Source organism: Chlamydomonas reinhardtii, chromosome 15, assembly GCF_000002595.2.
Source record: "Chlamydomonas reinhardtii strain CC-503 cw92 mt+ chromosome 15, whole genome shotgun sequence".
Classification (NCBI taxonomy): Eukaryota; Viridiplantae; Chlorophyta; class Chlorophyceae; order Chlamydomonadales; family Chlamydomonadaceae; genus Chlamydomonas; species Chlamydomonas reinhardtii.
This window is the reverse complement of record NC_057018.1, coordinates 318,168-333,163: the sequence shown is the minus strand read 5'-3', so window position 1 is coordinate 333,163 and position 14,996 is coordinate 318,168. Positions and strand designations below refer to the sequence as shown.

The following is a 14,996-nucleotide window of genomic DNA, read 5'->3' as shown; positions in this document are numbered from 1 at the left end:
ACCCCCCTCCCCTCACCTCATCTCCTCCAGCAGCCCCGCCACGCCCTGCTGCTTGGCCGCCGCCTCCGCCGCCTGCGCCCGCAGCTGCTCTGCGCGCTGCTGCAGCTGCGCCAGCGCCTCACGCAGGTGACGCAGCTGCTCGCGGTCGGCCTACACGTGTGTGGGTTGGGTGTGGGTTGGGTGTGGGTTGGGTGTGGGTTGGGTGTGGGTTGGGTGTGTGTGTGTATGTGTGTGTGTGTGACGTGTGTGTGTGTGTGTGTGTGTGTGTGTGTGTGTGTGTGTGTGTGTGTGTGTGTGTGTGTGTGTGTGTGTGTGTGTGTGTGTGTGTGTGTGTATATGTGTGAGCAGGAGGAAAGAGGAAAGGAGATGCGGCAAGGAGGCTGGCCAAGAGAGGCGGCGAGCAGGAAGGAAAGGCAAGGGAGATGCGACGCGGGGACCGGGGCAGCACTGAGCAAGGACAGCAATGCAACTGGAGCTGGGGGGTGCCCGCATGCAGGTAGAAGTCACGTAAACGTCAAGTGGACAAAAGCAGAAAACACGTGGACACGTGGACACGTGGCTCGCCCGCCCACCTCCTGCTCCGACGCCAACGTGCGCCGCTCGCCGTCCTGCTTGGCCGTCTCCGCGCCCACGCGCGCCTGAGGGCAGGCAGAGGCGAGCGGCGGATGGAGGTGGATGGAGGCGGGGGAGGAGGGGGAGGTACAGGGCGGGAGGTCAGTGAGTGTGGTAGGTGAGGTAGGGCGCGGGATGGGTTGCAGCGCAGGAGCTGCGCACCGCACACCGCACACTGCGGCCCCGTCGCCGCCAAACGCGTCATGCAACCTACCAAACACACTCAACTACTCCCCTCCTCGCTCTTTTGCAGTGGGTTTGGTTTAGTTTGGGATGATAATCACAACCCCACCACAAACCCAAACCCAACCTCCCAACCTTCCCGCGCACCTTGAGCTCCGCGTACTCGGCCTGCATGGCAGCGCTGGTCAGCCCGCCCCCCGCCGCCTGGCGGTCGTGTGCGGCGTAGTGCGACGCCACCTCCGCCTCCAGCGCCGCCTCGTCTGTGGGAGGCGTGCATACACACAGGTGGAGGCGCGTGCAGGGTGACAGAGGCGCAGGCAGGGGGAGGCGTGGGCAGAGGCGCAGGAAGAGGACCAGGGGGAGAGGACCTGGGGATGCGGCGTGGGGTGTCGCATGCAGGGCGAGGCGTGCAGGGCCCCTCACACTCGCGAAAACTCCACCCCGCCCGCCCGCCCGACCGCCGCCACACCCCCGCCACCCCGCATGCCAGCCCCAGCCCCAGCCCCACACCCGCCCCCCAGCCCCCACCCTGCTTGAACTTGTCCAGCTCCCGCTCCAGCTTGCGCAGCTTCTTCTCCTGCTCCGCCACCGCCCGTTCCTTTTCCGCCGCCGTCTTGGCGCCGGTCTTGGCGAAGCGGCCCAAGCGGCCCAGCTCCTCCTTGGCCTTGAGCAGCCCGGGGCTCTGGGGGTGGCGAGGTATGGGAGGGATTGCAAGGTTTAAAACATTGGGAACATGATACAAGCAGGGGCTGGGAGGGAGCGGGCATGGTTTACTGGACGGTGTGTGTGTGTGTGTGAGCAGCGGGAGGCGACGCGAGTACGCGCGGGGTTCACGTGGAGAATGCCCCACACCACACACATGCCCCCCCCTCTCCAACCCCGCCCGTCCGCACCTTCTTGTCGCGTTCTGCCTGCATCTTCTTCATCTTCTTCTCCAGGCTGGCAATGTCCTGGCAGGCACGTGTGTGTGCGTGTATGTGCGGGAGGGTGGACGTTGTTAGCGGCAAGGGAAGGCGCGAATCGAAAGATAGAAGGGCACAGCTTCCGCGCGGCACGCCAGCCGAAGCAAGCATCACTAGCGACGAGCAGCTCAGCATGCACAGCGCAACATCTCCAATACTGTAATACGCTCGCCCGGGGCCCCGCCCGCACCGCATTCCACATTAAAACGCCCGCACTACTGCCAGTGCGCCCGCGACCGCCCACGTCCTCGGCCGCACCTTCTTGAAGCCCGCCGCCTTGCGCTTGAGCGCGTCCAGCTTGCCGTCGCTGTCCGACGTCTTGTGCTGCGTGCGAGATGGGCGCGTGGTGGCTTGCAACGCGGGTGCGGTGGAACCCGCTGAAATCCGCTGGAAACCCCTGGAAACCCCTGGAAACCCCTGGAAACCCCTGGAAACCCCATATGATGAAAGCCCCTGGTGACCATGTCCCACTGCGCAGTCCGCACATCCCGCCGTCTTTTCCGTGCCCTGCTATCAGCGGAAGGGCCCACACCCAGCCCTCCCACTGACGACCCAGCCCCCTCACCTGCAGCGCCGCCAGCGCCTCCTCCGCCTGCCGCTGGTCCGCCAGCGCCTCGCCCAGCGCCCGGCCCTCCGCCGCCAGCTGCCACACAGCCAGGTCGGACTTGAGCAGCCGCTGCGTCAGGAGGCGGAGAGGAAGGGGAAGCAGGAGGGGGGTGGGGGTGTAAACACAAGCCCCAATGTACACCAAACTAAGCCAACATAAACCGTAGGAGCGAACAGGTAGGAGCGAACAGCCCAAATTGAACCCGAGCGCCGGCAGAACACCCACTCCCATATCGCCCAGGACACGCCCGCCCGCCGCCGCCGCCGCCTCACCAGCTCCTCCGCCGCCGCCGCGTGCCGCTCCGCCTCCTCCTTCTCCCGCTTCTTGGCCTTGACCTCCATCAGCAGCTGCTTGCGCCGCGTGAACAGCAGCGACACCTGGCAGGCAGCGACGAGGCAACGCAGCACCGAGGTGGGCTCGTGTCCAGACTACAGCAAGTCGAGGCGGCGTGCGTTGCTTTGATCCCTACACAAAACCGCACGACCGCCTGCATCAGCAGCGGCGTTGCGAGCCGTCATTGGGTTAGATGTTCCTATCCCCTCTTGCTTTCCCCTCCTTTGACGTTCCTACATTCCGTCCGCAACTTGCTTGCTGGCGTGCATACACGCACGCGCACTCGTACACCCGCACCTTCTCCTCTGCCGCCGCCTTCTCGGCGGCCGCCGCCTCGAAGCGCTCCTTGAGCGCCTCGCTGCCGCTGATCTGCTCGAACAGGGCCGTAAGACCGGCCGGGCTCTTGCTGGCCACCGCCTCGATGTCGCCCTGTGGGTGCGTGTTGAAGCACGTTTCTCAGTATACCAACCGCACTGCCCGGGTCACTCCACTGCGCCGTCGCATCGCACCCCTGCCCCCTCTGCGCGTAGCTTGCAGCAAACTGCCACCCCCGGCGCACCGCCTTGCCAGGCATCAGCTGCATCCTCGCCTTCCGCTGGGAATCTTCACCCTCACTCTCCCACACGCACGCACCTGGAACACCAGGAAATTGCGGACCTTGACCAGGATGCCCAGCCCGCCCAGGCGCTGCGCGTACACCTCCCACGTCACCGCCCGGTCGTCCACCCGGAACTCCGACTTGTAGGTGGCGGCTGCGCCATCTGGGTCGGCGCCACCGCTGGCCGGCACGATGTGGCGCGCGAACACCATCTCCCGCTCCTGGGGCGGGTCGCCGGGCCGCGCGCCGGGGGCGCGCTCCTTTGAGGATGCGGTAGCAGGTGCAGAGGGGGTTGGGAGTTGAGTTCGAAGCTTGTGGACGGTCAAGGACACGTGGGTGCCGCGATGGGGGTTACGGGATAGCGAGCAACACACCGCCGACTGACACGGACACGGCCACAGAAACCGCCGTGCCCAACACCCTGACCCCGCACACGGACCTCGTTTCCCATACGCGCAGGCCTAAAATCCCTCCCCTCCCCCCCCACACACGCCCTTTCCTTCGCTGTTAGCGGGTGTATGCGCGCTCACCTCCACCACGTATACCAGTTTGACATAGCCGCGCCGGGCCTGGGTCCCACCGGTGGTGCCATCGCTGTAGAGCAGCTCTTTGAGTGAACCGCGAAGCTGCGTGGTCTTCACACCTAACACAAAGCTGATGGCATCCATAAGGTTGGATTTCCCGCTGCCATTCGGGCCAATCACAGCGGTGAAGGGCTTGAAGGGCCCGATGAATTGCCGACCCCGGTAAGACTTGAAGTTTTCGACTTCAAGGCGGTCGATGCGCCCCATCGAGTAGTGGTAAGTCACGTCCGCAGCCATGGTGGTGCCCGGTGCAACCTACTGAGCGCCCGCTCGCGTCCAAAGTGTTCCTCCCGCGCGCAAGTCACAGCCTGCTGTCCTGCCCTCACAACTCCGGCCGTTAAGTTTTAGAGTTTTGTCATTTGAGCATCATCTATGTCCCGCTTAGCTGCCCAGGCAGGGCAAACTAGAAGCACGAGCGCTGCACAAACACGAAAGGCCCTAGAGACAGTGGTATATGCAGCTGTAGTGAACGCGTCTGAGGTTGGTGCTAATGGTTGTATGTCAACTCACACAAGAAGTGAAGGCGAGCAGGAGAGCCGGGGCATTTCGCGCATTTCGCGGGGCCACTTTGCGATTGGGCAATGCGAGTTTGTGGGAGCCATGTGCTATGTTTTCGCAGACGTTCTTAGAATGATGGGTATGGTGAACTCTTACTAGTTCAGAGATAGACTCACCGCTTTTTGGCGCGATCCAGCACTTCTTCCCCGAAGCTTATCCTTGTTCATAGTGTACCGATCCTGATGAAATAATGACATATATTCGCTCACTGATCCCTGTGCGCGCATGTTGAGCCAAAGGATGTTGCGGGGCCCCCGGTTTACAGCGCGTAGTGCCCAACTCGGACATCCATAAGCCTGTGTGCCACCATGGAATCAAGCGCGCGTTCCAGTGTTTCGCACCAGCTAAGCAGCGCGACTGCCGGTACGAGCACGCCGACGACCACGACGCTGCCTTCTCCCGCTGTCCTGGTCGCGGGCGGGGTCACAGCGGCCACCCTCGCCGTAGCAGCGGTGCTCTATCTCACTTCGGCACGCAGCGGGGCTGGGTTCGACGATGCACGTCGGCGCCCAGACGCCAAGCCTGGCAGTGGCATTCTATCACGGCTGTGGGGAGCACTAGGAAGCAGGGGGGAAGCGGAGCCAGGGGTTTGCGTCCACGCCCATGCCACGGCTCGAGACGCGGAGCCAGATCGGGACTGGGTCGCTGAGGAGGACGCCGATGTGGAAGAGGGTGAGGCAGCAGTCGGTTGGAGCTGCGGCATACCGTGGCGGTTCTGTTGCCGCGGGAATTACAAGAAGAGATGGGGGGCGGAATGGCCCCAGAAGGGCACGGCTGCGTATGGTTAGCGGGTTTGGGTTGCTCGGATGTGCTGTTGCCGGCGTGTATCCCATTGTTATTCTCATAACGCAATAAGCCTGCTCCCCCTGGCCCTGTTGCAGATGAAGCCGAGGGCGAGGAGGGCGAGGAGGAGGAAGGGGAGGAGGAAGGGGAGGAGGAAGGGGAGGAAGGGGAGGGCGGTGGCGGCGGCGTGGCGTGGCGGCACCTCCTGGAAGCGGGCAGTGATGACGAGGACGAGGTGGAGGTGCCGGTGAGTGGGCGTGGCGGGCGTGGGATGGTGGTGGGATGGTGGTGGGATGGTGTCGGGCAGGTGCATGGCAGGTGCAACGCAGGTGCAAGGCAGGACCTGGGGGATTGGATTCAAATGTGGACAGGATAGGGGAAGGAACAGGAGCATGGCCGCATGGAACTTGCTTGCTTGCTGCGCCGCATGATTCTTTGTTGCACAGGTTGCTTCTCGAATTCGGACTTCAAAAGAGTTAGTCGGGCCACATGAACTCGAACCCATGGAACAATGTTTGTTTAGGGTGCTTTCAGTACAAAACGCAACTTTAGCCAGAGCACGCGCCGGCGCACCCTTCCCAGCACGGATGCCTTCTGCCCCCTGTAGGCCGACTTCAAGGACCCCATAACGCTCAACGTGAGATGGCGGAGGCTGCTGGGGTCGGTCGTGGGCTGCATCCATAATGAACGGTTGCCATGTGATTGCAAACAGCCACGGACGCACACACGAACCCCAACATGTGCCGATTACTTGACTGTTGCGACTTATTTCGTTGGGCTCGGGCACATAACACACACAAACACACAGGTCATCTCCGACCCAGTGATTCTGGCGGCCACAGGCCAGGTGTACGACTACGCCAGCCTCAAAGACTGGTTCAGGTGCGTGTGTTTGTGTGCATGTGTTTTTGGGGGGAGGGTGATGATTAGTTGAGGAAGTGGCAGACGGTAGACCATCTTGGGGAGCAGCAATCGTTGCCGACGACGTCGGTGGGGGGGGGGGGGGAGGTGTCCATACCAGCCCAAACTACCGTAAAGCGAACCCAATGCAAACGAGCGCGGAGGAGAGCTTGGCCTTTGGGGGGAGGTACCGGTAGTTCGTTCCGATCCCAAAGAAGCAAAGACAGAGACGAGTACATCACCAGTTTGATATGTTAGCGTTTTGTAGGCGTGGGTGTTGACGCCAGGGCTCCGGGTTCCCAGTATCCAATGCCAGAGACACGCGTGGGAAGTGGGGGCGGCGGGTGGTAGTTGGCAAAGCGCTGATGCTCACGCTAGGGAGGCCCCGAGGTCGCCACGCCACCTGACCCCTGACTGACTGAGTAGAAGTGTGAGAGAGCTTCTGTACGGCTTCTGTAGCAGCCGGACCCCGGACCCCGGACCTTCCAGCGCTGGCCGCTGGACTCCACGGTCATTGGTAACGACGCGCCGGCTGTACCGTTCTGTGCCTGGCCACAACTTCGCTTCTTTCCCTAACAATTATGATCGTAAACCCCTCCCTTGCCCCTTCATATGTGTGTGTGGCGTGCACAGGACGGGCCACCGCATCTGCCCGCGCTCCAACATCGAGGTCCTGGACGTGCAGGTGGGGGCGCGGCGGGTGTGCTGGTGTACTCGTGTTTGTGTGTTTTGTGTGTGTGTGTGTGTGTGCTTGTGTGCTTGTGCTTGTGCTTGTACTTGTATGTGGCACGGTGCGCCCCAGCCCCATGCCGCACACCCCTGCCTCAATGCACCTGCCGCACACCCCTGCCCCAACGCACCTGTCTCTACCCCTGCCCCAACGCACCTGCCTGCCTCGTCCCCTCCCTCACCACCCACGCGTCCGACTCACCTTGTTGGTGCGCGCCTGCCCCTCCCCCCAAAGAACCTGGCTGCAACTTCGGCCCCCCTTCCTAATCAATCATACATTATGCAACCCCCCCCCCCCCCCCCACACACACACACACACACACATAGAAAAGTCCAGCGGCGGTCGCGTTGCACTCGCATCCGCATATGCATCCGAGCGCTACTGAGCTATACGTGATCGTTTTACTGACGTTACTACAATACGATCAACCTACTTAGAATAGTCGTTAGACAAAATGGGAGAGCAGCAGCAGCAGCCTTCGGCGGGTCTACGCGCTGGAGCTGGCCGCTGGACTTCACGGACATCGGTAACAACGCGTCTACGCTGCAACTGTACCTGCCTACGACTTCACTTCTTAATTAATCATGAATGTACCCCCCCCCCCACACACACACACGCACATACATACGGTGCCTGCTACCCAACCCGTCATAACTCGAGATTATGCCACGGGACCCCTTGCCACATCATACATATAAACAATCATACATCATGCAACCCCTCGCCCCCCCCCTGGCCGCTTGTGTGTTTGTGTTTGTGCTTGTGCTTGCGCTTGCGCTTGCGCTTGCGCTTGTGTTGTGTTTGCATGGAGGTTGGAGGGTGGCGGAGGATCGGGGAGGGTGGATTCAGGGGGATGTCGTGTTTGGGGGCTGGAGTCGTATGGCCTTGACCGGTTACCCAGCACTAGGGGAGGGTGGTCCATAGTCCAAAGGGGGGCGGGGGGTTGCATTGCCAAGGGTTTACTGGCCTAGGTGCGCATCACCCGTGTGTATGTGGCACGGTGCGCCCCAGCCCCATGCCGCACACCCCTGCCCCAAGGCACCTGCCGCACACCCCTGCCCCAACGCACCTGCCTGCCTCGCCCCCTCCCTCCACACCCACGCTTCTGTCTCACCGTGTCGATGCGCGCCTGCCCCTCTCCCCAAAGAGCCTGCCTTGCCCCCTCCCTCCACCCCCGTTCCTAATCAATCATGCATCATGGAACCCCTCCCCCTCCCCCGCCCTGGCCGCAGGTGGTGCGTGTGCCCTGGTTGCGCTGCCGCATCCGGGACTGGGTGCTGACCCACGGGTCTGCAGCGCAGCGCCGGTGCCTGCGGGCGGCGGAGGGGCGGCCGGACGCGGTGGAGAGGCTGGCGCGTGAGTGTGATATGGCGGGTGGGGTGGGGTTTTGGGATGGAGGTGTGGGTGCGTGTGTCCAAGCGCACCAAGGAAAGACAGTTTATATGCGTGTGTGTGTGTGGGGGGGTGCATTTATGACTAATCATGAAGAGGTGTAGCTGTAGCCAGGCACAGGGGCGGGGGGTACGGTAGTGCATTCCAATCCCATAGAAGCCAGGAACCCACACCGGCAACGGGGGCTGCGGAGCTACTGGGCCGGGAATTGTGGGGGCCCACCCACCACCCACCAGTCCCTGCAAGATTGTCTACCATCTACCGTTTCCTCAACTAATCACAACTGTAATGCCCCCCTCCTCACCCCCCACCTCCACAACCTCATACTGCTGCCATCACACCACCCACCCAACCACCCAACCACCCACCCACACCCACCCACCCACCCACCACAAACCCACACCCACACCCACACCCACACCCACACCCACAGGCCTCCACCCCGCCCTGGGCGGCTGGGTGCACGCCGTACGCAACGACACGGGCCAGCGGCGCGGCGCGGCCCTGGCGGACGTGTACGAGATGTTGAGGCAGTGAGTCCGGGTGTGGGGGGTGGCGGGGGGGGTTTGTAAATACCAGCCCAAACTAAACCAAACCCAACGAAACCGGGAGTGGGGGCGGCGGGCGGGGCGGGGCGGGGCGGGGGTTGGAGACACCAGCCCAGACTCTACCATGGGGGGCGGGGAGGGCTGGGTCGGGTTTCCCACCATTCCTCCCAAGCGCTTCACACAATGCAAGAGGGTGGGACGCTTGACAAGACACGTTAGGGGCGGGGTGCGGGATGGGAGGGTCTGGAGTGCGAGGGGGTGTGCTTCTGGGAAGGGTGGAAACACGGGGAGAGCGAGGGGTCGGGATTGCCAACATGAAGAACGCGGTGGCGTGGACGTTGTCGAGGGGATGGGGAAGGCCGTTACGTGCGTGCCTGCGGCGTGCATTGCGTGAGTGGTGTTCTGTAAGGTGTGTGGGGGGGGGCGGAGGGTGACACGCGCATGCGGTGCCGACCTCTCAGCCCCGCTCTCAGCGCCGCCCCGCCCCCGCCCCCGCCCCTACCCCTGCTGCACGCCATTGCTGCAAACCCCCCACCCACCCCCACACGACAGACTCCGGAACTGGCCGTTTGACCCGCAACTGCTGCAACCGACCCAACCGCCACAACCGCTGCAACCGACTCAACTGCCACAACCGCCACAACCGGCCGGCAGGTGGGAGGCAGCCATGGCGGCGCCGCCGGAGGAGGCCCTGGAGATAGCGGCGGCGGCGGCGGGCGAGGTGGCGGCGGAGGCGGAGGCAAATGGAACGCCTACGGGCGTTGACAATGGCAATGGCAATGGAAATGGCGGGCGCGACGCTGCGACCGCGGTGGCGGCTGATGATGAGGACGCGAATGCGGAGCCGCCGCTAGCGGGACAGCAGCAGCAGCAGCAGCAGCAGCAGCAGCAGCAGCAGGGGCAGGGGCAGGGGCAGGGGGTTGAGGAGGCGCCGGTGCCGCCGGCGGCGGCGGCGGCGGCGGCGGCGCAGGGGGTGGTGGCGGTGTCTGCTGCTGCCTTTGCGGCGGCGCTGGAGCGGCTGCACAAGTTCGTGCGGGGCGCGGTGATGGACGAGTGTGTGTGGCTGCTCAGGTAAGGCGGCGGCGGCGAGGGAGGGAGGGAGGGAGGGAGGGAGGGAGGTGTGGTTGTGTGTGTGTGTGTGTGTGTGTGTGTGTGTGTGTGTGCGTGCGTGCGTGCGTGCGTGCGTGCGTGCGTGCGTGCGTGCGTGCGTGCGTGCGTGCGTGCGTGCGTGTGTGCGTGCGTGCGTGTGTGTGTGTCCGTGCGTGCGTGCGTGCGTAGGAGGGGGTTTGTAGATACCAGCCCAAACTAAACCTAACCGAATGCAAGAGTGCAAGGAGGAGAGGCGGGTGGGGTGTACACCGTGGGTGTACACTCACACGCGCTTTGTTCTGTTGTTTACTTTACACACACACACACACACACGCACAAAAAAACAAACACACACACGCACACACACACACACACACAGGTACGGCGGCCCCTATCTGCAGGGCGTCGCTGCTTCCATCCTGGCGTATGCCGACACGCCTGCGGAGGTGAGGGGGCGGAGGTGAGGGCGCGGAGGTGAGGGGGCGGAAGTGAGGGGGCGGGGAGGGGGGGGGGGGGTTGCCTGGGCAGGGGAGTTTGCCATCCGGGCATGTGCTGTAGCCGAACCCTCCCTCCCCCACGCACGCTGAAACCCCACAAAACAAACTGCTAGAGACTTCGGGTTCTGTTCCTGCCTGCGCCTTCAATTCTTATTGCATCATGGACGTAGCCCCCCAGAAAATTCCCCCCGAAACCGCCGAAACCGCCGAAACCCGCCAGGTGTGCTGGCTGGCGGCGGTGGCGGCGGTGCCGGCGGCGAGTCTGGCTATGAGTCAGAACCGCTACACCAGCCAGGCGAGCAGCGGGAGGGAGGGGGCGTGTGTATGGGGTTTAGATTTAAGACTGTCTACTTCGCTATACTTCTCTGTGCCAATCTTTTTCACCCAGCCCCCCGCTCGACCACCCCACCCCACCCCACTCCACGCCCCCCACCACCCCGCCCCCCACCCTCCATCCCAATCCACCCCGCCCCCCACCCTCCATCCCAATCCACCCCGCCCCACCACCCCCACCCCCCTTAGGCCGCGGCGCGCCTGCTCTACAACCTGGCCCGTGGCGGTCCGGTGGCTCGGCGGGCGCTGGTGGGCGCGGGCGCAGTGACGGCGCTCATCTCCGTACTGGCCACGGACAGGTGAGCAAATGGGGAAGGGGAGGCAGAGGGGGTTGGGGAGTTAGGGGAAGGGGGCAGGCAGAGGGGGTTGGGGCATTAGGAGGAGGGAGTTTAGGAGGGGTGGTTTCGGGGGAGGCAGGGTTTGTGAGGCGGCGGTGACGGCGCTTATCTCCGTACTGGCCATGGACAGGTGGGTAGGGAGGAGGCAGGCAGGCAGGCAGGCAGAGGGAGGCAGGGTTAAGGAGGTAGGAGGAGGGGGTTTGGGGGCCGGCAGTGTTTAGGAGGTAGGAGGAGGCAGGCAGGCAGGCAGGCGGAGGGAGTTGGGGAGGCAGAGGGAGTTGACTGAGGAGGCAGCGGGGGTTGATTGAGGAGGAGGGGTTTTAGGTGGCAGCTGGGTTTAGGAGGAGACAGAGGTTTGTTTTTTTGCATGTATGCCAGCCGAGCCTTAACGAAATGGGGAGATGTCTGACAAGAAGGAGCTTGGTTTGGTTTTGTTTGGGCTATATACACCCCTCCCCGACACCCTACACACACGCGTTCGCCCCCTCCCTCCCTCCCCCCTGTGTACCTTTGTACCTGGCTACGACTCCACTTCGTAAACTTAATGCGTGTAACCCCCCTCATATCCCTCCCGCAGGCAGGAGTACGGCTATTGCCGCGACCGCGCCGCCGCCTGTCTGGCGCTGTTGATCCGGGACCCGGACGGCAAATCGCTTTTGGCGCGTTACGGGCTGCCGTGAGTTTCAGCGTGTGCAAGACTTGGTGATTCAAAACTAGATTGCTTTGAATGCTGCGGTTTGGCTAGGCCATTTGTGTGTGACCACTGGCTTTGGCTTGGCTGATGAGGTGGGTGGCGTTGGTGCGGATGCTAACTATTGTTGTTACTGCTGCAACTGCTGCTGCTGTTGCTGCTGCTGCCACTAATACTGCTGCTGCGACTGCTGCTGCTGCTGCTGCTGTTGCTGCTGCTGCTGTTGCTGCTGCTGCCTTTGCTACTGCCGCTATTGCCGCTATTGCCGCTACTGCTGCTGCCTTTGCTACTGCCGCTATTGCCGCTACTGCTGACACTGCTGCTACTGCTACTGCTACTGCCGCTGCTCCTGCAGTCATCTGGTGGCCATGGTGGCGGCGGCCGACACGGACCGGTGGGAGGCGCGGGATGCGGCCACCGTGCTGCTCAAGATGGGGCTGGGGCCGGTGAGGGGGGCGGGGGGTGGAGGGGGGCGGGAGGGGCGTGGGGGGGCGGGAGGGCGTGTGTGGCGTGTGAGGGATCGCCAAACCCCGGAATGCTGTGCGAGTTCAAAGGGGTAAGGAGGTGCGTGTTTATGATGTGGACGTGTGCACGTGCGGCATACGAGACACAGTGGATTCCACCCCCTGAGTAAAGCAAGACCCAGCACCAGCCCAGTCCTGGGGTACCCGGGGGGTGCGTGAGGAGGGCGGGGTTGCAAATACCAGCCCAAACTAAACCAAAAGCAACGAGGGGGGATGCATGGGAGGGGGGCGGAGGCATCTGCATGGCAGCCAGCCCACCACTGGGCACGGCCCCACAGGAAAAGCTCCGGGCTTCTGCCCCTTCGGGCTGCTGCCCGGCCCCTAAGCACGACAACCATAATGAAAACGCTAACCGACCAACTGACCAACTAACCCCGGGCCCCACCCCACAGGACGAGCTCCGGGCTCTGGGCCTGAGTGCGGAGGCGCTGGTGTCGTACTGGTGCTGCAGCCGGGCGTGGCTGGAGGTGAGGGGGTGGGGGTGGGGGCAGGGTGGGGGGGAGGGTGTGTGTATTGGGGCGGGGGGACGGATAGACGTACACCCAACTCGCGTTTCTCGTTGACTGAACAGACTCCATGACACACCCACCCATTTGTCATTTGGTCGGCTGCCCTCACCACTCAGGGCCGGGTGGACTCGCCCGGGCAGGGCTACACGGCGGCGGAGCGCCAGGTGCGTGTGTGTGTGTGTGTGTGTGTGTGTGTGTGTGTGTGTGTGTGTGTGTAAAACAGCCCACCCCACCTGTCCACATGTCTCCTGTGTGTGGCAATAGGTGCGTGTGTGTGTGTGTGTGTGTGTATCTAGTGTGTGAACTGTTGGGATGCGGCTGGAACGGGTTAGCACACACACACACACACACACACACACACTCTGCCACTCCTCCACCCGAACACACACACACACACACACACACACACGTCCACCCACAGGCCCGGCAGGCGGTGGCTCAGCTGCAGGCGGGCACACTCACAGCCGCCACGCTGGCAGCATACATAGCGGACCAGGTGTGTGTGTGGTGGTGGTGGGGGGGGCTGGGAGTGGGGGCGGGGGTGGCCGTCCGTGAAACATGGAGTGGAGGCGCCTTGATACGGTAGCTTGCAATGCGGTTGGTGGGACTGGACTGGTTGGGAACTGGGCAGGTGTGGTTGGCTTTGCTGGTGCGCACGTGCGCGGCACGTTTGCTCGTGTACCCGTGTGCGCGTGCGAGCGTGTGCGCGTGTACACACACACACACACACACACACACACACACACACACACACAGGACGCGGACCTTGTGCTGCCTCCCGCGCCGCCGGATGCCGGCGGCGGCGGCGGCGGCGGCGCGGACGGGGCGGAGGCGGGGGCGGGGGTGGGCGGCTCGTATGACGGCGATGACCCCTGGGCGCCGGGAGGTGAGCAGGACCGGCGTGTGTGTGTGTGGGGGGGGGGGGTTGCAAGGTTGTTTGGAAAAGCGGTACACGATGCACTGGGGGGTGTAGATACCAGCCCAAACTAAACCAAACCAAGCTAAACGAGGGGGGGTTGCTGGAGGATGGCCGGCAGGTGATGGACGATGACAGGAGGGGGTCTGAGTATGTACAAGTGGAAAGTGTGTGAGTGCCTTGCATGAGCGGCTACCTGTATGCCCGCTGCCTCAAGCTGTGTGTCGGCGCCCATACATGCCGCGCCCCTTCCCGCTCTTGTCACGCCCATTCCTGCCATCTCACACCGACTCCTCCCCTCCCCTCCCCTCCCCTCCCCGCGCCGCGCCGCAGCCCACGACGGCGCCGAGGCCGCGGCGGCGTGGCGGGCGGTGGAGGCCACGGCGCGGCGGCAGCTGGAGGCGGCGGCCGCCACCACCCTGGCCCAGCGGCAGGTGGATGTGGGTGTGGGTGGGTGGGTGAGTGGGTGGGTGGGTGGGTGGGTGGGTGGGTGGGTGTGGGTGTGGGTGTGGGTGTGGGTGTATTGACACGGGCGCGGGTGTGGTGTGGGCCACGGTCCCAGCGGGCGTGGGTGTGGGCGTGTGGGTGTGCGGGCGCGACACCTGGCGGCTTGCTAAATGCCTCTCTGCCACCCCGAATGCACAGGCGGAGGAGGAGGAGCGGCGGCGGCGAGCACTGGAGCTGGCGGCGGCGGCGGCGCTTGGTGTGGATGAGGACGAGGACACAGAGGGAGAGGAGGGGGAGGAGGGGGAGGAGGGGCAGGAGGGGGAGGAGGAGGGGGAGGTGGGAGAAGAAGGAGCGGAGGGCAACGAAGGAGAAGGAGAGGACGGGTAGGAGGAAGACGCGGGGGAGGAGGAGAGGGACGGAAGGAGGGATGGGAAGGGGAGGAGGAGGGGGAATGGGCTAGGAAAACCAGGAGAGAGGGGAGTGGGCGGACGAGGGCGGTGGAGGCGGCATGGCGGGGCAGGAGCGAGGAGCGGGGCGGGAAGGGGTGCTGTGAGGTATGGCGGGGGGCTGCTTGCATTACTTGCATTATGCATGTGAGCAACGGGCAAGCAATGTTTGTGTACCGTGTGTGGTGTCAACACATTGACGGACGGCCTCCAGGCCAGCCAACACGAGTGTCCACATGAGCGTTGAAGTGTGGGGAGAACTGTGGGGAACTGTGTGGGAGGCGTTTGTTTGGGGCAGAGCCCTCGAGGACCGCGGCTGGTACGGTACTAGCGCGCGGGCGGACTCACCGCACTTGCGCCTTGGCTCGTAATCTGAATCGCGCGCAGTCGAGCAGGAAGGGCAGAAGGGCAGCTGG

At 63.7% G+C, this 14,996-nt stretch overlaps 2 protein-coding genes across 3 annotated transcripts in view; one reads left to right on the top strand and one right to left on the bottom strand.

The window, feature by feature from the left end:
- The window catches only part of CHLRE_15g635800v5 (uncharacterized protein), a 12,874-nt gene extending 8,453 nt beyond the window's left edge, over positions 1 to 4,421 (bottom strand). The window contains exons 1-11 of the mRNA XM_043070522.1: positions 3,826 to 4,421; positions 3,331 to 3,555; positions 2,995 to 3,126; positions 2,637 to 2,741; positions 2,323 to 2,433; positions 2,016 to 2,081; positions 1,689 to 1,745; positions 1,324 to 1,477; positions 943 to 1,055; positions 573 to 638; positions 17 to 150 (exon numbers count right to left, since the gene is read on the bottom strand). Coding sequence (XP_042916386.1) covers positions 17 to 150; positions 573 to 638; positions 943 to 1,055; positions 1,324 to 1,477; positions 1,689 to 1,745; positions 2,016 to 2,081; positions 2,323 to 2,433; positions 2,637 to 2,741; positions 2,995 to 3,126; positions 3,331 to 3,555; positions 3,826 to 4,116 — 1,454 coding nt within the window. The 5' untranslated portion in view covers positions 4,117 to 4,421. The remainder of the gene's footprint in view (positions 1 to 16; positions 151 to 572; positions 639 to 942; positions 1,056 to 1,323; positions 1,478 to 1,688; positions 1,746 to 2,015; positions 2,082 to 2,322; positions 2,434 to 2,636; positions 2,742 to 2,994; positions 3,127 to 3,330; positions 3,556 to 3,825) is intronic.
- Positions 4,422 to 4,521: 100 nt separating this feature from the next.
- On the top strand, positions 4,522 to 14,957 carry CHLRE_15g635750v5 (uncharacterized protein). Of its 2 annotated transcripts, none has more exons than XM_043070521.1 (19): positions 4,522 to 5,109; positions 5,319 to 5,467; positions 5,828 to 5,857; positions 6,029 to 6,102; positions 6,754 to 6,805; positions 8,083 to 8,206; positions 8,676 to 8,775; positions 9,445 to 9,861; positions 10,259 to 10,325; positions 10,597 to 10,671; positions 10,899 to 11,008; positions 11,625 to 11,723; positions 12,094 to 12,184; positions 12,655 to 12,729; positions 12,888 to 12,935; positions 13,193 to 13,267; positions 13,528 to 13,657; positions 14,021 to 14,121; positions 14,333 to 14,957. In XM_043070521.1, the coding sequence occupies exons 1-19, from the start codon at positions 4,746 to 4,748 to the stop codon at positions 14,519 to 14,521; spliced, it is 2,370 nt and encodes a 789-aa protein (XP_042916384.1). In that variant the 5' UTR covers positions 4,522 to 4,745; the 3' UTR covers positions 14,522 to 14,957. The 2 variants fall into 2 exon arrangements, with proteins under 2 accessions (XP_042916384.1, XP_042916385.1); XM_043070520.1 differs by having other exon boundaries at positions 9,343 to 9,861.
- The last annotated feature ends 39 nt before the right edge of the window (positions 14,958 to 14,996 follow it).

Excerpts from the sequence above, each read along its gene's own strand:
- CHLRE_15g635750v5 (XM_043070520.1), top strand. The coding sequence starts at position 4,746 with ATGGAATCAAGCGCGCGTTCCAGTGTTTCGCACCAGCTAAGCAGCGCG. Across the intron at positions 11,724-12,093 it reads TTGGCGCGTTACGGGCTGCC|TCATCTGGTGGCCATGGTGG; the intron begins GTGAGTTTCAGC and ends CTGCTCCTGCAG. Across the intron at positions 13,658-14,020 it reads TGACCCCTGGGCGCCGGGAG|CCCACGACGGCGCCGAGGCC; the intron begins GTGAGCAGGACC and ends GCCGCGCCGCAG.